At 49.0% G+C, this 21,524-nt stretch overlaps 1 protein-coding gene across 2 annotated transcripts; it reads left to right on the forward strand.

Annotated features, from left to right (window-relative positions):
• Window positions 1–439: 439 nt before the first annotated feature.
• Window positions 440–12,340, forward strand: Enc1 (ectodermal-neural cortex 1). Of its 2 annotated transcripts, none has more exons than XM_021208295.2 (3): window positions 440–873; window positions 4,350–6,164; window positions 9,850–12,340. In XM_021208295.2, the coding sequence occupies exon 2, from the start codon at window positions 4,363–4,365 to the stop codon at window positions 6,130–6,132; it is 1,770 nt and encodes a 589-aa protein (XP_021063954.1). In that variant the 5' UTR covers window positions 440–873; window positions 4,350–4,362; the 3' UTR covers window positions 6,133–6,164; window positions 9,850–12,340. The 2 variants fall into 2 exon arrangements, with proteins under 2 accessions (XP_021063954.1, XP_029399851.1); XM_029543991.1 differs by lacking the exon at window positions 440–873 and adding an exon at window positions 1,328–1,346.
• Window positions 12,341–21,524: the final 9,184 nt, after the last annotated feature.

Genomic DNA, 21,524 nt, shown 5'->3' on the forward strand with positions numbered 1-21,524 from the left:
GGCTGTGCATGCGGGAGCGGTGGATCCCCGGCTTGGCCGTGTCTACTCCACTGAGCATTCTTAGGATCCCCGCACCCTTGAGCACAGGAAAGCGTCCAGGGCTGCTTTCCCCTGCGGTGGGCGCCCCAGCCCCCGACCTGGCCTTGAATGGGGTTGACCCGGAGAGGCGAAGACCCTCGGAGCCCCTAAAACTTATTTTCTTCCCGGTCCCCGAGGGCTGCAGCTGCCCGTTGCTGAGCGAGGGCGTCCGCTTTGTCTCCGTTCGCTCCCCGCCCCACTCCCCTGGTTCCTCTCCGGCTTACCCCCCACCCGACATCCTCCCCCCCCCCAGCTCCTCCCGCTCCTGCCCGCGTCGCGGACGCGCTTCCTCCCTCCTCCCCCTAGCGAGTCTCTTTGCATACGCGCCCCCTCCCGGGCGCAACTTAAAGCCCGGCGCACGGTGGCCCGGCGCAGTCTGCTCCCGCAGCCTCAGAGCCAGCGGCGCGACGGAGGCGCTGCAGAGACCCAGAGCCGACGCCAGGCGGCCGCCAGCGCTCACGCCGCAGCCCCGTTCCCTCCCCCTGCGTGCAGCCCGCCTTCCTCCGCGGCGCGGCCGCCGCAGGCTCACTCTCCCCTGGCTAGGCGCGCGCCGGCAGACGCTTGGCCCGGCCGGGGCGCCAGGTCGTAGCAGCAGATCCGAAGACCGAGGTCAGCTGCCTGCCGGAACCGGCCCGGGAGCCACTACCCGGGACGCTATCGCCTCCCTTCCCGGCGCTCTTCTCTCCCCGGCGATCGCCACCGCTTCCTGGAACAGAGACGCCCTTCGTCGGCTCCCTGCGGGTGACCGAGGCAAGAACCGCAGCCGGTTGTGTGCAGAGGGCAGTCGCCACTTCTGTAAGTTTGCCCTGCAACCCCAAACCTGTTGCGGGCGCCCGGGTTTCGGGAGGTGGGAGTCGGCCGCGGGGTGTGCTTCGGAGCACCGAGCCGGCGCCGGCCACCCTGGCTGTGGCTTAAGCCCAGGAGGTGCTCTCGAGGCAGAACAGTCGCTGGAGTGGGGACGGCACTGGGAGAGCGACCTGCCTCCCCTCTGCGGTGTAACGCCCGGGCAAGTCTCGGTGGGTGTGAGGAGCCAGGTTAGGGGATAATATTATCCCGGCTCCCAGCAGTCTCCAGGAAGTCCAGCGCGTGGGATCCGTTCCCCAGGGTGCCTCGTAGCCGGCTTTGGGGGGCGGTGGAGGCCATGCGCAGACCTCCTCCTGCGGCCACTTGACTACAGCCAAATGAATGAAAACTGGTTCCTGAAAAACGAGTTTCTTCTCCTGCAAGCTTTTGCCTTTTAGAATGACATTATTAATTTCAAAGGCTAGGTAGGAATTGGTGGGCGGGGTGGAGATGAAACAGTGAACTTGGACTTGTAATTTGGTGTCGTCCTCACCGGCATGTCTAGCGTGTTGAGTAGCCGTTGCAAGTGTTGGGAGGGGGACGGCGTGGCGAGGAGCTATTTTGGTAAACATCTTTATAGTGTGGTTCCATTGTTGTCAGTCATGCGAGTGCTCGAGGACGTCTATCTGCCTGGCTTTGCTTGTGGAGTTGAGATCAGACTTAAAACCAGGAGAGAGACGGAGGTGCTCCCAGTGTTGGAGGCAGACGTCCTGCCTGGAAGCAGCAGGAAGTGAACCGAAGTTACTGAACTAGGTGCCCTTTTGATGTTCACAGTAATGGCAGTCGTTTTCTCTGCCTTCTTTGTAGACGCAAGTTAAGTATATGTGTGCATTTCGGGGGTCATTTCCTTAGCATGCAGATTTAGGTCTCTGGGGGGCTTTAAAAAAAATGTTGGAAAGAATGATTCATTTTATGTTGAAGGTGTGTTTAGTAAGCGTATAAATTATGTCTGGGTATTTTGATGTTTGCACGATTCTAAACCAGAGAGCAAGTTGTCTCCCTTGAGTCTTCAGGCGCACCTTTTGTTTTAATCATACAGTGGTTTGCAACATGAGAGATTGTGACATTCCCTCCCAGTGGGATGGGATCCAAGGTGACAGGGTAGACTCTACCTCCTGGTTTTCTGAGGGGGAGACTTAGAAAACACAGCAGCATAAACACAGGATGCAGAGTGGTGCACATCCTGTAGGCCTTCTAGACAAACTGTTTTTCTTAAGTATACACCTGGTCGTGAACGTTGTTTTCTACCACCCCCGACTCCCCCCAGCCCTGTGGGATTCCAGCTCAGCCTGCTAGCACTTAGATTCTTGTGTTCCTTTCTTGGCCCTTAGCCCGAGAGGAGGCAGCTTGCTTCCTTAGACTAGACAATCATTTAGCGGTTTAGGCTTAAAGTCTTCCTCAAAATAACTCAGACTGAACACATTCATTGAAATGGCATGCACAGGGATAAGGCGAGCAGATTGCAAGTGGCCTGGGAGCCTGAACACTTCAAGCTTAGTGTCTTCACAGAGGATGCCTCCACTGGGTCATTCTTCAGAACATGGCACCTTGGGTTAAGCTGGACTAGAAGATAGAGCCTTTGCTTGAGGTAGGGGTCATGCTCTAGGTAGGAGTGAGGCTTGGGTCCTCTTCATCTTGCTACCCATCGGGAATTCCTGTGAGGCTTCCTAGCACTGAAGCTTTGTAACTTTGATGCTTACTTGGTTCTCTTTGGTCTTGTTTACCCAGCATGAAAAGTAACATTCCAAAAGTTGAGGAAAACAAGTTACCTCACCTAAAGATACGGGCAAGTGTCTCCGTCAGACACCTACCTTTGTTACTTTATTCTGTGCCAAACCTCTCAGCTGCTGGGGGCGGGGTGGGGGGGTGGCATTTTTTTGCAATTTTAGCTCATGAACCCGGCAAGCCATATTTATTAATAATTCCTGGTATATAAATAAAAAATCTGAATGACTGAAGGAAAAGCAGTGGGATCCAGCTGTGTTTGCATCAGAAAAGATACAGTAGCTAACTACAGAGTCTATCCTAACTGGCATAAACAACCTCTTCTGGCAGGTTCTTAAGGTTTTATCCTCCTTCAGAGACCGAGAAGAGTGTCAGAAGGGGGAGTCAATTCCATTTTTTAAGAGGGACAGTGGACATTGTCCATATTACTGGCCCCTAGTTTTCTTACAGCAGACACCCAAAAAGATAGCATTAGATTCCACTGGTGCTAATTTCGGTACTTAGGAAAGCACTAATGCTAGCCAATAAGTGCTACAGTAGCCCTCCATGAGCAATGGCTGTTAAAATACACACACAGGAACATGAATCTCTCTCTCTCTCTCTCTCTCTCTCTCTCTCTCTCTCTCTCTCTCTCTCTCTCACACACACACACACACACACACACACACACACACACACCCCTCCCTGTGTGCTTTTAAATTGACATAAAGCAGTGTTTGCAGTTTGAACTCCCAATATGCAGGTGCGGCATCTGCAGGTACATAACAGTCCAGGTAATGGAGTGTTTAATCAAAGAGGTGGGTGGGTGGAAGCATCCTTTGTTCTTGTGATGGTTTTCCAAGAATTGGTATAGAGCAGGAAGAACAGAAAGAAAGAAAAAAAACAGCACGAAGCTGCCTGCTCAAAATATTCTTCCTTTTATGTGCCAAAGTCTCATTTTGGAAGCTGTCCAGGTTCAGAAAGATGGGAGGTGATTGTGGCCAGCATCTACCCCCTGCTTTCACTGCAGCCTGCTGATCAGTGCAAATGTTTACATTCTGTGCATTTAGAGCTCTGGAGTGGTAGAGCCGCCTAGGTAGAAATGTTCTCTTTTACCTTGGAGTAAAAAGCTTGACCACTTCAGGAGTTGGGTAGTTACATGTATGCGGGAGTTTGGATCTGACCAAAGGAATTCTTAATAGAATTTCTAATTAGTAGGTGTTGGTTTTACACGTGGCTTTATGTTGCATAGGGCTTTAAAGCCGGTGGCCTCCTGACGTTCCTGGCAGGAAGCTTGGCATTTAAGTGGCCTGTAGTGAATCAGCTGGCTTAGGCCTGGGAACTGAGAAACTGAGACTGGCCTCCCTCAGCTTCTGCTGACTTACAAAGTCTCAAGAACTTCCGGTATCTGGAAAGTTGGAAGTTGTCAGTCGGGTCTTCCAAATAAACCTGCTTTTAAACCTCCTCTATCCTCGTCCCCTACCTTGCCCCCCAACCATGAATGGTTCAGATAGCTCAGCAGCATCACATGGCGTGTCTCTCCTTCTAGGTTGTTCGCTCTGACTTTGTTCTGGAGTGGCCATTCCCCCCCCCCCCCAACATGAGGCAGCAGGACTGACAACAACAAGGCTCTGTTTTCTTTGTCTAAGTGATTGTTGCTTTTGTGCTCCAGCTGGGAACATCAAGAGCATCATCTTCAATGGGTTTGTTTTCTTTTCTTTTAGGAGTTGAAACAAAATGTCAGTCAGTGTGCATGAGAACCGCAAGTCTAGGGCCAGCAGTGGCTCCATCAACATCTACCTGTTTCATAAGTCCTCCTATGCGGACAGCGTTCTCACTCACTTGAACCTTCTGCGTCAGCAGCGGCTCTTCACCGATGTCCTTCTCCACGCGGGAAACAGGACCTTCCCTTGCCACCGGGCGGTGCTGGCTGCGTGCAGCCGCTACTTTGAAGCCATGTTCAGTGGTGGCCTAAAAGAGAGCCAGGACAGTGAGGTGAACTTCGACAATTCCATCCACCCAGAAGTCTTAGAGCTGCTTCTAGACTACGCATACTCCTCTCGGGTCATTATCAATGAAGAAAATGCAGAGTCGCTCCTGGAGGCTGGTGACATGCTGGAGTTTCAGGACATCAGAGATGCGTGTGCAGAATTTCTGGAGAAGAACCTGCATCCCACCAACTGCCTGGGTATGCTGCTATTGTCTGATGCCCACCAGTGCACCAAGCTATACGAACTCTCCTGGAGAATGTGTCTCAGCAACTTCCAAACCATTCGGAAGAACGAAGATTTCCTCCAGTTGCCCCAGGACATGGTTGTGCAGCTGCTGTCCAGTGAAGAACTGGAGACGGAAGACGAAAGGCTGGTGTATGAGTCTGCGATGAACTGGATTAGCTATGACCTGAAGAAGCGCTACTGTTACCTCCCGGAACTGTTGCAGACAGTGAGGCTGGCCCTCCTTCCTGCCATCTATCTCATGGAGAACGTGGCGATGGAAGAACTCATCACCAAGCAGAGAAAGAGTAAGGAGATCGTGGAAGAGGCCATCCGGTGCAAACTCAAAATCTTGCAGAATGACGGCGTGGTCACCAGTCTCTGTGCTCGTCCTCGGAAAACTGGCCATGCCCTGTTCCTCCTGGGAGGGCAGACTTTCATGTGTGACAAACTGTACTTGGTAGACCAGAAGGCTAAAGAAATCATTCCCAAGGCCGACATTCCCAGCCCGAGGAAAGAATTCAGCGCATGTGCAATTGGCTGCAAAGTATATATTACTGGGGGGCGGGGATCAGAGAACGGAGTCTCAAAAGATGTCTGGGTTTACGATACCCTGCATGAGGAGTGGTCCAAGGCTGCCCCCATGCTGGTGGCCAGGTTTGGCCATGGATCAGCGGAACTGAAACACTGCCTCTATGTGGTCGGTGGGCACACAGCTGCAACTGGCTGCCTCCCAGCGTCCCCCTCAGTCTCTCTAAAGCAAGTAGAACAGTATGACCCCACAACCAACAAATGGACCATGGTAGCCCCACTCCGCGAAGGCGTCAGCAACGCTGCTGTAGTGAGTGCCAAACTTAAGCTGTTTGCTTTCGGGGGTACCAGCGTGAGCCACGACAAGCTTCCCAAGGTTCAGTGTTACGATCAATGCGAGAACAGGTGGTCAGTACCGGCCACCTGTCCCCAGCCCTGGCGTTACACAGCCGCAGCTGTGCTGGGGAACCAGATTTTTATCATGGGTGGAGATACAGAGTTCTCTGCCTGCTCCGCTTACAAATTCAATAGTGAGACTTACCAGTGGACCAAGGTGGGGGATGTGACAGCCAAGCGCATGAGCTGCCACGCCGTGGCTTCCGGGAACAAGCTTTACGTGGTCGGAGGGTACTTCGGCATTCAGCGCTGCAAGACTTTGGACTGTTACGACCCAACTTTGGATGTGTGGAACAGCATCACCACAGTCCCCTACTCTCTGATCCCTACCGCGTTCGTCAGCACCTGGAAACACCTGCCTTCCTAATGTAGAGCATCCCAAAGAAAAGCACGCATGAGGTAAGACCCCGGAGCTGGAGATCTCCGCCCAGTAGTTCGGAGGATTGTGGACTGAGATGGACTGCTCGTTGTCTTATCTGGAGTCACACGTGTAGGAATGAAAGGTTTTTTGCAGTCCTACAACGTAACTGCTTGCGTTGGCCACCACTGTAACCCCTCTTTAACAGAAACCAGTGGTTCTTAGCTATCACCGAACCTCAAGAGTCTCCCAAAGAGATTTTCAGAAGCTGCCCATTCTAGAGACGTTATTTTATTGGTGCTTGGGGGTGGAACCCATGTTATCGGGACTTTAAAGAAAGTTTTCCAGTGATACAAGTATCCAGCCAGGGTGGGAACCCCAGACTTCCATTAGTGATCCCAGCCAGTGGCTGTAACATGCTCACTGTGTTCCTAGGGCAGGATCACATGCTTCACTCAAGCATCCTTTGGATGCTCAGAACAACCCCTGGGATGGCATTCCTAGTCTCCCTATGCAGATGCACAACGTGATACCCATGGAGCCCAAAGTCATAGACCTCAGTAAGTGGTCAAGTTAGTGGGGAATGACCCCAGAGCACAAGCACTTGAGTATGCAGTTGAGCGGCTGCCTGGTCAGCTTCATCCGGGACCATCCCAGGGATGCTGCGTTGCTGTTCCAATTTCACTTCTTCAGGTCTTTCTGTACTTTATAATAGACTTACAAAAACACTTCTCACAGTCCCTAGTTTATTGACTCTAGAGTTGTATAGTCACTTATTTAAAATGTGTCCCTTCAAAATACACCTCATCCCTTCAGAGCATGTGTTAATGTTGGAGGAAAATCTCGGTTGTTCTCATGAAAAGTGATGTCTTGTGTAGACATAGCTCTAACTTCATCCTTTGGAGAGTTAATCAGTCAGCCTGACTCTAATGTTGGGACAAACACAAATTGTATCCTGTGTCATACATCTGAGTACATAATGGTCGTCTTGTGTACATAAGAATGTATTATTCTCTTGGATCCAATAATTAATCATCAGCCTGCACAGTTAGGTGTCATGTGTGGCTGCTTCACTCCTGTGAAAATATCCTCTGGACTGGCCCAGGAATTGCCCCAGCATGTGTGTCTGTTAGGTAAACACCATGACCACAAGCAGTATGGGGGAGGGACGGGTTCATTTCCTCTGACCTGTTACCAGGTCACAGCCCATTGGTAAGGAAGGTCAAGGCAAGAACTCAAGGCAGGAGCCTGAAGGCTTACCCCCTTAGCTAGCTCAGACGGCCTTCTTGTACATCCCAAGACCATCTGCCTGGAGGTAGCACCGCCTACAGTGGCCTGGGTACTCCCATATCCATCATGTCCAAAGGCATGTATACAGGTAATCCCTCCCCTCAAATGGCTCTAGCTTTTGTCAAGTTGACAGAACAACAACAAAACCCAAACTGGCTTAACAGAGGCCCAGGGGCGCCCTGTGAAAATAATGTCACTGTGGAGGAACCAGAGAGAACTTGGGCTCAGCTTTCCTTAGGGTGGGACATCTCTAAAGGGGCCTTTGAAAGGAAAAATGGGGATACCTCAGAGTGGTTGTAAGCTAACCAGAGGGGGTTCATCTTTCTCAACCTTTCTTTTCCCAAGTTCAGTAGCTCACTTAAAAGCACCAAGATTGGTGCCCCTTTCACGTTGTGTCATGATTGTTTTCAACCCCTTGGCAGTCTCCCCCAGCCTGCCCCAGCCAGCAGGGCCATGGTCCCTGGGCATGGGATTCCTCCAGAGGAGCAGCAACAGTCAGAAACCTCCTCCGAGGGGCAGTCTACTGACAGCAAGCACCCCACACCAAACTGGTTTGTACAGCCTTGCTGGCATCTCAGTAATCCAGAATAAACAAGTGTTCTGCAAGTGGTTATTTCATTTGAGATACGGGTGCATGACTCAACTCTCAAGCAGGTCTAAAAAACATCTTAGGTGAGAAGCGCTAATTAACAGACTCAAAATTAAGAGTTGGTCCAGAACCAACTGTGTGTAGTGGAGCTGGAAAACTTACCAGGGACTGTGGTATGGTAGGTCAGAAATGACCACCGGGAGATTGGGAGACAAGGACCAAGCAGAAAGGTTGCCAGTGTTCTCTGGTCCTCGTTTCAGGTCTCCCTGGACTTAAGACAGCTTTTGTTGAGTGACTTCAACCACGACGTCCAGAAAACTGTCCCATTTCAGACTAGTGGGTGTGGAAACACCTAGCCCCATCTAGCCCAGAGCCATTTGTATATTACAGGCTTCTCCTGCAGTGAGACCTTGCTCTGATCTGGCTGGAGTTCACTCTGTGTGTCCTGGGGACATTCCGTTCCTTTGATTATCAGCTGTTTGTGATTTCTATTCTTCAGTTTTGGTTCCTTTTTTTCCAGCCCAGAGTGAATTCGTTAAGGTATTTGAACCTAATCACTTGCTTCCGGTCCCTGGGAAACAGCAAGCGAAATGCTGTGTTACATGTAAAACAGCATTCCTCACCCTTGGCATCCCCGACAGAAGAGGCTAGCACATAAAAATTGATCTTGATAGGGCCGGCTTGCTGCTTTTAAAGGGTGACATGAGCCCCTGATCAAAGCCTGTCTTTTCGGTAGAGAGAACAATGGTTTAAATTTCTAAAAGTTTACTATACACAAGATGCTGTTAAAAACACTTTGAGCCCTGTGGAATGACATTCAGACATGCCCCTTGGGTGTCAGCACTGCCCTCCAGCCCAGCCCGAGTCCTCTGATTTCTGAGTACATCCAGGGATAGCAGACAACCTTCCCAGGTTGATCTGAACTGACCCCTGCTGCTCAGGCAGTGGGTTAGAGAAGAAACTATTCTGATTTTCTAGTAAATTTGTGGTGTCTTATGGTCTCCGCCTGACAGGATGTGGACTTCTGTTTGCTTTGTGTCTTCTTTTAGAAATCCCCTCCCCCCCCTTCCTTTCTGAGTGTGCTGTGTCTTGAGAGGTTATGCATTACAAGACACATTCTTTTGGCCTAATGTGGATATACAGGTTACAGGGAGGTGGGGCTAAGGGATGACACCAAAGGCTAAGGAATGTCTTGTAGGCTTGAATCACTGTTAGACAACAGCCAAGAGAAACAATTAGGAACTGACTCACACTTCTGAATGCACACAAGGCAAAGAGAAGAATGTGATCAGCTAGTGAGTGAGTGGTCCTGCAAAAACTCCTTTTGTCCCTGCTTGGGGATACTGTGCAGCAGCGAGCGGTGGAGATGATCTTAAAACTATGGCCTCTGAAAAGCCTCACTTGGATTCTTTATGATCAGAGGGTTGGGGGGGGACGTCTCCTTTTCTTGACACCCCCCACACACACACACACACACAGTGATTATGTCACAATAGCTCTCTTTCCAAACATTGGAAAGAGAAGATGGCAGCTCATCATGGCATCAACCTTTGTAGGCTTGAGTTTGAGCATAGTCATGCTTGAGAAAGGGCAGGCGTTGGACCCCCGCTGTTTTATGGGCTGACCATCATCATGGTATCAACCTGCTGTGTGTGCACATTTATGATTGAACTCAGACTGAACACAGCCCTATTGGATTCAGACCCTCAGAAGTGGTGTTGCTCAGCTCTGCCCTGAGTCTGAATTTTTCTAAATTGCCTGCTTATGAGCAAATGTCTTAAACCACGATGTATCACAAATCTCTCATACTTTTTGTTTTCTTTATTTTTCTTTTTCTCCTGTTTTAGCTCATTCTGATGCACGGTGAGATGAGATGTCGTTTCTGCTTTGGAGAAGGCAAGTTTCCATGAAGAGAAAAGAAAAACTGGGAGCAGTTGCTACTAAGACTCCTCGAATACCATCAGCTGCACCTTGCGAACACTCTCAAGTGGACATGAAGGAAGGGGTGGGGGAGGGGCGGGTTTTTTTTTTTTTCCAATATAAGTAGCACACGGTTTAAATATGAATGACTGGGCTTGTGATCTAGTCCTTGTCTGGTAATTGTGGATTAATGTCAGCGTTAATCAGCCCCTCAAAGGGAGAGAAAAGCTGGGCTTTTCCCTGGCTGTACCTCATTCAGCTTTTGATTTCCATGGCCCCACCATTTATGTGCAAAGATTTGCAATGGCTGTCAGCCTCCTCTGAAGGCTGATTTTGACGCCTCCATGCCAGCTGCCGTTGGAGATGCAAAGCCAAGTAAGGGTCAGGAGGGAAACGGGCCCGACTGACTGGAGAATGGGAACCCCAGGACTCTCTCCACTCATCTCGAAGGGTTATGGTCCCCCCCAGGAACGTCTCGGGACAATGGGGGACATTGTTGGTCGCTGTTTGGTAGATGCTCTTTGCTATTTATAAGTGACTTTAAACCTCCTCTTGGCTGTTAAGAAATGTGTTCTAGATTTAGCTATTTATTGTTCGCGGCCTGCATGCTGAAACAGTGCTTACGTTGTCTCCACGTGTACGGGCCTGTGTGGATGGTCGTTATGTTTTGCACATTTTGTAGTTGTTGGTGTGCTTTGCTGCACACAAAGAAGACTTTGGGGCTATAATTTGGAGGATAAGTAGAGGGTGGGTGGGGGGAGGGGTGCATTTTTGAAGTGTCGGGACAGAGACAGATTCCAAGACAGAAAACTTCAATTACATCCCAGAGGCAGACCACTCTTTATTGAGGTCCCCTGGTCACACTGATGGCAGGACACACGAGAGCAGGGTCTGCCCTTCTTCCTCCTGTCCGTCTGATTTACCTAACTCTGGTCTCGGCTGCTGACTCTTGGAAAGGACCAAATTACTTTATAGTATTTCCCCGTCTGTGTAATGTCCTGAAACCTTGGAGAGGTTCCAGAATAGTTCTGTATATAGGGCACACGTGAAGACATTGTCCGAAGCTTATTTATTTATCTATTTATTTACCCTGGGTGAGTAACCACACCTGTGTGTGTGTGGGGGGGGGGACTAAAATGTGTGGAGTGTAAACAAACTCACTGACCACGAGGCTCTTGGACCTTGATTTCGAAAGGCTCGTTCTCCCAGGAAAACATCCATTTTGATACAATGTAAATGTGAGTGTTCACCCTTGGATACATGTTGAAAGAGCTCTTTGGTACACGGAAGTGACATCTTTGGGGTCAGTGTTACTAGGTCCTGTTGGGATCATTTGTGAATACATTCTTTGCTTCTCTTAAATGCTTGTTTCCTAACCGTGCAGTGGTAGGTATTAGTACAGTGGGCACTTCCCCAGGGATCTGGGGAAGACCAGAGCTTGCAACTCTGCCTGCTTTGATCCATATTTCTCACAGTGCTGTATTAAAAATATAGAACTTAAGGCAGATAACCACCTTTACATTGTGAGTGTGTTTACCTTGTCTAATGACAGATAATTCCTTAACATTTCTCTCCACCTTAGTACTTTAGGCTAATTATACACGTCTGTCTGTGCCGTGAGTAAGTGGACTGTAGTTGGACCAAAAAAATAAACAAAAAACAAATGAGCCATTGGACCATTTGAGCAGTCAGTTTCTGGTCCTTGGATGTATTCTAAGCAGTGTAAGTGTCTGATTGTACCCTGGTGGCATGATCAGTTGTCTTGGTCTTGTAGCTGTCCCCGCTCCATAGTTTACAATGCAAATCTGTCTGTCTCAAGATCTTCACTTCACTGCTGCTGAGAGCAGGAGAATTCTCTGCAGCTGTTTCAAAGTTGTGGCCTGGCCTTGAATCCTCTATTAATTACTGTGTGAGCCAGAGGGAGCTGCCCTGCCAGGGTGGGGCCCCCCAGCCGGCAGGGGAACTTTCTAGACTCCTGCTCAATTGATCTAGGCATTTGGGCTTGCTACTTGACCATTCTCGCCCTGTGAAATGTCCCACACTTTGAAGCAAATACAATTCACAAGCACAGTACACACAAAACCCCTGGCATAAGACAGGGGAGGTTCTTATTTTGTGAGCCAGTTGCCCTGGAAACGGATAACAAAGGGCAGCCTTCCACTTCTGGTATAATGGGGAAGCCTCTTTTCTCAGGCTTGACACCTGTCTGAATAAGAGTGATTAGAGCCGCATAATATCCCTCTTGGCTATTGAATCTGTGGTTCACATACCCAACCCTGTAGAAGCTAGAAGATGGTCGGTCATGTCTATATGTTCTTGTTTGCATCTACTACATTTTTGAGGTTTTGTAAAACTGTTATTTTTGTTTTTCACGATGTGAAACTGAAGGTCAATAAATTATTAGAGATTTTCTCTTCATTGTATTGCGAGTTTTTATTTGACAGCAATGAAATTTTAAGTGTTGGAAGTGTGTTTTCTTGTTTAATCAATGTGAAGGCTAATTCAAGTGTTTTCTGCATGTTTCATTTAACCATTTAGTACCCATTTTATGAAAGGAGTCCTGCACATTAAAAAAAAAATTTTTTTTTGTCTTTTTCTCTTCTATCTCCCTCCCTTCTACCCTTCCCTTCTTTTCCCCTCCCTCCCTCTAGCCCTAGCTGACTTATAAACTCTCAAATGTAGACAAGGCTGACCTTGAACTCTGCTCCTCTTGTCCCTGCCCCTGAGTTCTGGCCTTTTGAGAGTAGAATCTCTTTAAGCAATGTGTGTCATTTGTGTCACTTGTAACCTGAAGTGCGCGGTGTATTCCTTATATTAGAATCTAGACTTTGCCTCTTGGTGGGCTGTACTTTATTGGAGAGCTGTTGGGAATGGGTGGGGCCTCGTGCTCGCCATCCAATGACATGGAAGTTTGAAAAGTGTCAGTCATTCTCTGTAAGGGGACAATGCATGGTGTGATCTGCAGGCACACTTGACTGCTTCCGAGTTGACAGCTGGCTGTGTGTGGAGCTGGATGAAGAAGCCTCCTCCTCTCTTCACAGTAGCTTCATGTCACATTGATGTCCCTCTCTCACTTGGGCCCCTGACTTTTCCTGTGTGCAGAGCAATGTTGGGCACAGTCTTTCCTGGCCAGAAACTAAATGCTACCTAATAGCGACTCTAGGAATCAGTCTCATGAGCGGGCACAACTCAGTTATAACTGCTGGACCTTGACCAAGGTGCTAGCAGAGGCCTTGAGTTGACAGAAGGCTGTTAGTTCCATGCTGCGTGAGGCTGGGGTAGAGCCAGGCTTTTGGGAACAAATGTCCAAGCCTTCAGATTCCGAAGGCACAGTGTGTATGACCCGTGGAAACCCAGTGGTTCACTCAAGTATGACAGCAGATGACAGGGAAGAGGAAGTTGGCACAGGTTCATTAAGTGACACTTGGAAGGGTGGAATAATTCCTAATGGAGATCGTGTGTGTGTGTGTGTGTGTGTGTGTGTGTGTGTGTGTGTGTGTACGCATGCGCTGGGAAGACAGAGGACAACCTCAGTGTTGCTTATCCACTGGTGCCACTTTGCTTTTTAGATGGCCTTTGACTGGCCTGGGGCTGGCTCATAAGGCTAGGCTGGCTGTGCAGTGAGCTCCAGGGATCTCCTGTCGCTGCCTCCCCAGTTCTGGGATTACAACCACGTGTTACTACTGTACCTGGCCTTCAAAGTGGATTCTGGGGATGGAACTCAGGCCCCTAGGCTTGTGTAACAAACACTTCACCACTAGTCCCCAGCCCTGAACAGGTGTGTGTGTAAGCGTATGTGTAAAAATTTTTTTCAAATTTTTTTAAAGATTTATTTATTATATATAAGTACACTGTAGCTTTCTTCAGACACACCAGAAGAGGGTGTCAGATCTCATTGTGGGTGGTTGTGAGAGCCACCCTGTGGTTGCTGGGATTTGAACTCAGTACCTTTGGAAGAGCAGTCAGTGCTCTTACCCATTGAGCCATCTTGCCAACCCGTCTTTCATCTTCTTAATCTCTCACCTTCAGACACCAGAATCAGCTCAAACACAAAAATTTCAATGACTTCTGTCTTCATGACAGCAATCTGGCCACAGTGGGAAAACAGGTGGTGCCTGGCGCATCACCAGAATGGGCTGTCAGGAGTCTGATGCGATTCTCTAAACATTGTTCTCCTGGGCCTAAACCCTAGTTCTCATGATCACAGAATAGCAGCTGTACCACGCAGAATCCTATCTGTTTTCTGGGGAGTCAGAGTGGGTGAAAAGTGCCTGAGGGGGTGTTCTTTTTTTCTGAGGATGCTAACAGTTTGCCTAATAGGCTCACATGGACCACTTTAAATCTCCTGGTAAGAACTAGGTCACGTCAACTTTTACCAAGCTGGATGAATGGCTAGGGACAGACCTTCCTAAGAGAGAGTTGCACTGATGTCACCAGGAAGGGGGACAAAAGAGAAGTGACAACTGAGCCCAAGTTATCCACTATGGTGGGTGGGGGTGGGGGGGTTGGCTCTCACAGTGAATAAGCAGAGCCACTGCAAACAACAGTTCTGTTGACATGTGTGGGTGCCATGATGAACTGGGGAATACTGCTAGATCAGACAGAAACCTTTCCCAACATCCATCATCCGAGCCTCCTCCATCATAACATAGGTATCACCAACAGGTGTAAACAGCAAAGCTGAACAGTGTAACGATCTTAAGGAAAGCACTAAGCTCATGCCTGGCACACAGTAGGCTCTCTGTATTGTTCAGGTGTCACTGTACTAATAGTGGGAGCTCAAGGCTGGCTTGATCTGTCGTGTCCAGAAGCTAAGCTTGGGGAAATGATTGAAGAGGCCAGTAGATCTTGAGCCTACCTGGCGTGAGGTTGAAGAAGCCGGTACAAAGTGTCTTTGCCATGTCTCCAAAGAGCCCTCACAATGGATGCCCAAAGATAAGGTTGCAGGGTGTGAGTGTGTGTGTGTGTGTGTGTGTGTGTGTGTGTGTGTTTGTGTGTGTGTGAGAGAGAGAGAGAGACAGAGAGAGAGAGAGACAGAGACAGAAGAGAGACAGAAGAGAGATTGAGAAAATGGGACCCATAGGAGGTTGATAATGCCTTAAGACTCAAACCCAGTCACCAACCAGAAAGCTATCCTACTTCCAAGCAGTCTTGGAAGAAGAAGAATATGTAGCAGCTGGTCCAGAAAGCCAAATACCCCTGTAAAAAGTAGCTTCAAGTGGGGCTGGAGAGATAGCTTAGTAAAGTGTTTGCTGTTCAACCATGGGGATGCTAGAAGAGGGGTGTGGGGAGCTGGAGGCAGGAGGATTCCCGGGACTTGCTGGTCATCAGCCTCGAAGATTTGGCAAACACCAGGCTAGTTAGGGGTGTATCTTACAAAACAAGGATGAATGCTCATGAGGAATTACACTCATGGTTATTCTCTGGCACTTGCGCGCGCACGCACACACACACACACACACACACACACACACACACACACACACACAGTCTCAGATGGCCAGTTCTTGATTAATAACAGACAGGTTCCAAAGTTTTCATCCCTTAAAAACAAACAAACACCACACCAACCAAACAAACAAAAAAACAACTAAAAGTATGTTCCAACCCATCACCACCACAGGATGCTGGCTGGCATCTAGTGGGGCCCACCTGCTGTCTCCCAAAGCTGATAGGCTCCATTCAACCCCAGCCTTCTCCTCCCTCCTCCCCTACCATAAAGCCTTCCCACTTGGCTTCCTTTGAGTTTCTGCCAGTGGCAGTGGTCTGTTCTCTTGCTGTGTGTGACAGCTCTGAATGAGCTGCGGTTGCTTGAGGCTGCTTCCCGCCCCCCCCCCTTTCTTTTTTTCCACAGACAAATGTTTGTTCATTAAAATAAGTAAATATCTCAATAGCCGGGTTCCCTGAAAAGAAGTGAGGATCAAATCGTGGGTTCTGGACGAGCTAAGGAGTTCAGAAGGTTGCTGCTGTTGTCCTGAAGGTCTGCGTATATAAAGTGCACACAATTCCTACGGCACGAGGAAAGTGGATTTTGAGTTAAGGGCCTTGAGAGGAGGGCATCTGGCTTGGCACAGGGAGAGCAGTTGCTTTGTTTGGGAGTATTTTTGAATACAGTGCACACACAAATAAGGTTTCCAGCCACATTCATGGTGCACATGAACGTATGAATAAATGCAAAGATGTAACAGCTAATTCCTGGTCTTGCCTGTTGCAAATCTTAAGTGCTTTGCCTGTCTGACACGTACCCAGACTTAGCCATCTGTCCCACACTTGAATTTAATCAGAGACAGTGAATTTCAAAGCTCTTGCCATTTGTCAGACATTGGAAAACTCTAGGTTAAAGACCTAACTTTTAGAGGAGGGGAGGATTGGACACTGCAGCGTGACTGAATCAAAAGCAATTTTGCTAAGTAAATGATAAATCTACCATAAATCGACCATAGCTATGTCCAGCTCCGCTTGCAGCCGGGCTTGCTTTGTGAGTCTTGAGAAACCAAAGGAGACAAAGTTTCTGTCTAGCTCTTTAGTCTGGTTTCCTTGGCAACCATAACCTTTATCTGGGCAAAGATGGGTGGCTGCGGTTGGGGAGAGGCAGTTGGAATTTCAGCAAGTCTTTTTTTTACCAATCCTTTGCTGGCTTATCAGATCACTTGTTTTACCCCTAAGTTATTTTACAACTACTGGTGAGGGAGTGGTGGGAGGTGGACTGGCTGAGACACGCCCCTCCCCCACCCAGGAGCCGGGCGAATAGTGCGACCACAAAGGTGAGCCCAGGCTCTTGGTAGACATGACCAAGCAAAGTGCCAAGGGCAGTGCCTGCTCCCTCTGAGACTGCCCCGGATGCATGGCAAGTACCCTGTCCATTTGCTACTCTCGGATACACTGGCGGAGGTAGCCATTTTGAGAGAACCTAGGAATTTTGAAATAATTGATACATTTGAAGGTTAGAAAGAGAAAGAGCAGAAGAAAGCTTATTTGTCTGTGGGTGGCAGGCCTCTTGAGAAACTTTTCTGGTGTTTCCAGAGAGTCCATCAATCTAAGGACGATATTTTCTCATTATAGTATCTCAATAAAAGGGCACACAGAAATGAAGTGTCTATGAATCAGGCTACTCTGAAGGTTGAAAGGGAGGAGGGCAGGTTCAGGCACCACGACTGGTCTAGAGAGGCACAGGAGTGAAGACTTGTAGGTGGAGGAGAGAAGAAGAAAGACGAAGTTGTACTTAATATGCTGTGGCTAGGGAGGGGAAGGAGCATAGGGTCGCTGGGGAAGGGGAGCTATTCTGAATGATGCACACTGGTGGATGGATGCGTGGTCCAAACCTATAGAATATAGAGCCCCATCGGCTAGACCTGCTATGCCCTGAGGTGATAGTGATCGGCCAGGCTTGTTACAAATGTAGGTCGTAACAAATTGACCACGGTGGGACCAGGTGTCCATAGAGAGGGGAGTGAGGTGGAAACTGGCTGTGAGCGAACTCTTTTACTTCATGTTACCCCAAACCTAACTATTCTGAAGAGAAATCTGTGAAGCATCCCAGATAGATAGATAGATAGATAAACTGCTCAAGCCAAAATATTATGAAAATATGGAAGTAAAAGGAGTCTTGTAGAGATTTGGCGTAAATCATCTGATCCACTAAAGTATGGTATGTGTATCTATTACCTTGTGTACACTGATAGCATTTCCTCTAGGCTCCGCCCATCAGTTACCTAGCAACAGTCCAGTAAGAGTCTAGCTTGTTATAAAAGGACTCTTTGGTCTCCCCTTCACTTTGGCCTCTCTCTCTTCTTCCTTCCCCCTATTCCCAGCTGGTCTCTTCCTTTCTCTCTCTCCTCTCACTTTCTGTCCTTCTCTGTCCCTTTTCTTTCCCACACTCCCTTCTCACCCCGTTGTCTAGCTGGTACCTAGAGGGGGATACCTAAGCATGGGCCCCCTAAGGAACGCCCTCCTGTTGCATCATGTCACCACATTACAAAACACCATACACACCACGTCCTGGAAAGAGAAAACTTTCCCTGTGACTTTATGAAACACATTAGTTGGTCTTGCACCTAAGTGCCTGGACTCACAGGTGTGAAATGGGGCTCTTTTGCATGCTAGTGAAGCCTCTTGAGAGCTGGAAGCCCCTCTAGTTTCAGCAACAGAGTCTGGTCTCGGCGAGACCAAGGCAGGATGTAAGGGCCGTGCGCATCCCCTTGATATCTAGGGAGAGATAGAGCCATAGGTGAGGTTGATTAGCGATGGCCAACATGTCATCAATCACATCCATTAAAAAAGCCTCATAAAACCCCAAAACACTGGGTTCAGAGGGGCTTCAGGACCCCAAATCAGGTCAGCACCATGGGAAGCTGAGGTGTAGGCAGGTACGGTGTTTGCCTAGCACGTGCAAAGTCCTGGGTTTAACACTGGCGAGAGAGAAAGCAAAGGATAGCAAGTGCAGATGGCTGAGTAGGAGCCCAGCCAGCAGTCAGAGCATTACAGGCAGAGCACACTACAGCTCAGTGTCAGAACCCACTCACAACTTAGGTTTGCGGCAGCGGCATGCCACACCCACTCCAGTGGAGTCTTCAGGATCCCAACTGGGTCTGCCTGCAGCAGCAGCAGCAGCAGCAGAGGGGGCAGTGGCAGCGGTGGTGGCCGTATCACCTGTGTGCGAGTATCTGCGTGCCAGCGTGTGATCTAGAATAGTCCTTTATCACCCTCCTCCCACCGTGTCTAGCATTCAACATTTAGTTATTGCAACATGTTTTGTTTCCTTGGGCCGGAAAGCAACTGCCATAAATACCATGATTTGTGCAACCGTTCATATGTACCTAGAGATCTATTTCTTCGTTTGGTTGGTTGATTGGTTGGTTGGTTGGTTGGTTGGTTGGAGAAGACAGCCCAAAACAATGAAGGAGTCTGCTGGTGCCAACTGGGAAGAACAGAGGCTCTCTCCAGGAGTTCTGCTCAGGTTGGCTAAAGCTACTAGATGAAGCAGAGCAGTTAGTTCTCTTGGACCGCACTGGCCGGAGCTGCTCCAACATTCAGTGAGGAGGTCCCTTTCAGCCTTGGGCTCTGTGCTGTTTGTTTGTTTGTTTGTTTGTTTGGTAGCTTGACATCTCTGGAGAGAGAGAGAGAGAGAGAGAGAGAGAGAGAGAGAGAGCCGTGGGCAGGGCCTATGCAATACTTCAGCGGCACTTACCTCTTCTCTAGCCTTCCCTGAGCCAAGCCCAAGGGCAGAGGCCTTCTGAAGTTCCTGGGTGGCCACTGTTTGCTAGCTGCCACTCAGTGAGTGTCTCCAGCCTCTGAGGCCCTTCCCCTGCTGAGAGCCAGGGGTCTCCTGAAGATACTTGTAGTTGATAGCTCAGGGTCAGAGTAGAAGGAAGCAGCCTGAGGTGAGGCACGGCAGCTGTCATTGCGCCTGGCCCATCGGGACCTGGCGTTTGCCCTCTGTACTACTTTCCCAACACTGTAACGAAACACCCGACAGAAGTGAACCAAGAGAGAGAAGATTTAACTTTTGGCTCACAGACACATGTGCACAGCTCAACAGAAAACTGCAAACTTACTTAAAACACAAGATTAAAAAAAAAAATTCTTTTTCCTTTTTGTAACTCGATTGCGTGAGCCTTTATGAATGACGACCTCCTTTTTGAAGTGTCTGCCAGGAGGTTCATCCCATCACAAAGGAGAAGGCATGCAGACTGCCTCACCCCTGTTAGGAGAGCAACAAGAAAGGAGACAGCAGGGTGACATCCTGGCAGGATCAGGAGGCAGAGACAGGACTTGAAGGAGGAGGGGCTGGCTATAACCCTCCAGCTCCACCCCTGGTGACCTTTGCCTACCAGCCAGACCCCACTTTTCGTTCCGCATCCAAACAGTGCCAGTGCCATTAGCTGGGAACCAAATTCTCAAAATGAGCCTTTGCGGGGGGGGGGGGGGACATACCAGATTCTAACCGTAACACACAGCCTCTATGGCAGACCAAAAGAGGACAGATGAGGAAAATAAGGGAGATTTGACCATCTCCTCTCTTCAAGTTTAGCAGGGATGAGATGATTCTGCTCACAGGTACCCTAGAGCTTGTCAGAGTCTATGCTGGGAAGCTCACAGGATAGAGCTTCCAGGACAGATGCAACGCCCCCCCCACCCCCCCCTCCGGGAACCACTGGCATTCTCAACACTGCTATTGTCTTCAGCCTACTTCACAGAGCTCAGACGTGTGCAGTGTTCCACAAGCTCTCCCCAGGTTTCCCTGGGACTCTTTCCCTCTTCTTCGAATGCTGTTTGTTTGTTTGTTTATTTATTTTGATAGCGTCCTGGAATCCAGGCTGGACTCAGTATAGCCAAGGATCTTCTAGTGGTTTGAATAGGTTTCCCCNCCNCCNCCCCCCCCCCCCCAGACTCCTGGGTTTGAATGCTTGGCCATAGGGAGTGGCACTATTAGGAGGTGTGGCTTTATTGCAGTAGTGTGATCTTATTGGAGGAAACGCAGCACTGTGTTGGCGGGCATTGAGGTCTCCTGTGCTCAAGCGCTGCCCAGTGTGGAATCAGAGTCTCTTCCTGGCTGCTTTCCTATCAAGATGTAGAACTCTCAGCTTCTCCAGCGCCATGTCTGCCTGCACGCTGGTGATGCTTCCCACCATGGTGATACTGGACTAAACTTTTGAGACTGCAGGCCAGCCTCAATTAAATGGCTGCCTTTATAAGAGTTGCCTTGGTCACGGTGTCTCTTCACAGCAATAAATCCAAACTAAGACCCATCACCTTGAGTTCTGGCTCCACTTGCCTCTGCCTCTGAAGTGCTGGAAGACATGGGTGTACCCATGCCTGCCTGTGTCTTCATTTAAACATCTTCCTATGCCATCTCTGTCTTGCCAAGTGTTTCATGGTGGGTACTAACTCCGAAGGGTTACAACTGAAGACTAAGGTTGAAATCACAATATCTTATGTCCTCAGTTTGGGGCCTTGAGAGTTCTTATGTGGGCGTGGTGTGTGTGTGGTCTTTTAAAGAAAGAGTTGTAATGGGGATTGGACCCTCTAAGACCCAGTGTGAGCATTTCCCTTCTACAGGAATTCTTTGTTTTCTCTTTTCTATGTGTGTGTGTGTGTGTGTGTGCATGTGTGTGTTTGCATGTGAGTGTGTGCACACATGTCACTGTGCATGTACAGGTCTGAAGCCAACTTCGCATCAGTCTTTGTCTTCTACCTCGTTTGAAGCACAGCTCTTGTTCACTATTGCACAGGCAAGCCACCTGGCCTGATAACCTTGGGCTTCTCCTTTCTCCGCCGTCCATCTTGCAGTAGGAGCATGAGGTCACAGATGGGCACTGCAGCATCTGGCTTTATGTGGGCTCTGGGAATCTGAAACACGTCCTCACACTTGTGCAGCAAGTGCCTTTACCCACCGAGCCATCTCTCTGGGCTTGGGGTGACTAAATGTTTAAAAAAGGAAACGTGTAGCATTTGGCGCTGTCCGCTTGAGTAGAGTGAAGTGATTGCTCTGTTCACAACTAAGCTGCAATCCAAGCAGGGTTTTCAGAGCGCCGCAGCCTCTAACCACTCATAAAAACCTGGCAGTAATTTCAGAACGCATAACATCTGCTTATTTCATCTT

The sequence above is a fragment of the Mus pahari genome, chromosome 11 (assembly GCF_900095145.1).
Source record: "Mus pahari chromosome 11, PAHARI_EIJ_v1.1, whole genome shotgun sequence".
NCBI lineage: Eukaryota > Metazoa > Chordata > Mammalia > Rodentia > Muridae > Mus > Mus pahari.

Excerpts from the sequence above, each read along its gene's own strand:
- Enc1 (XM_021208295.2), top strand. The coding sequence starts at position 4,363 with ATGTCAGTCAGTGTGCATGAGAACCGCAAGTCTAGGGCCAGCAGTGGC.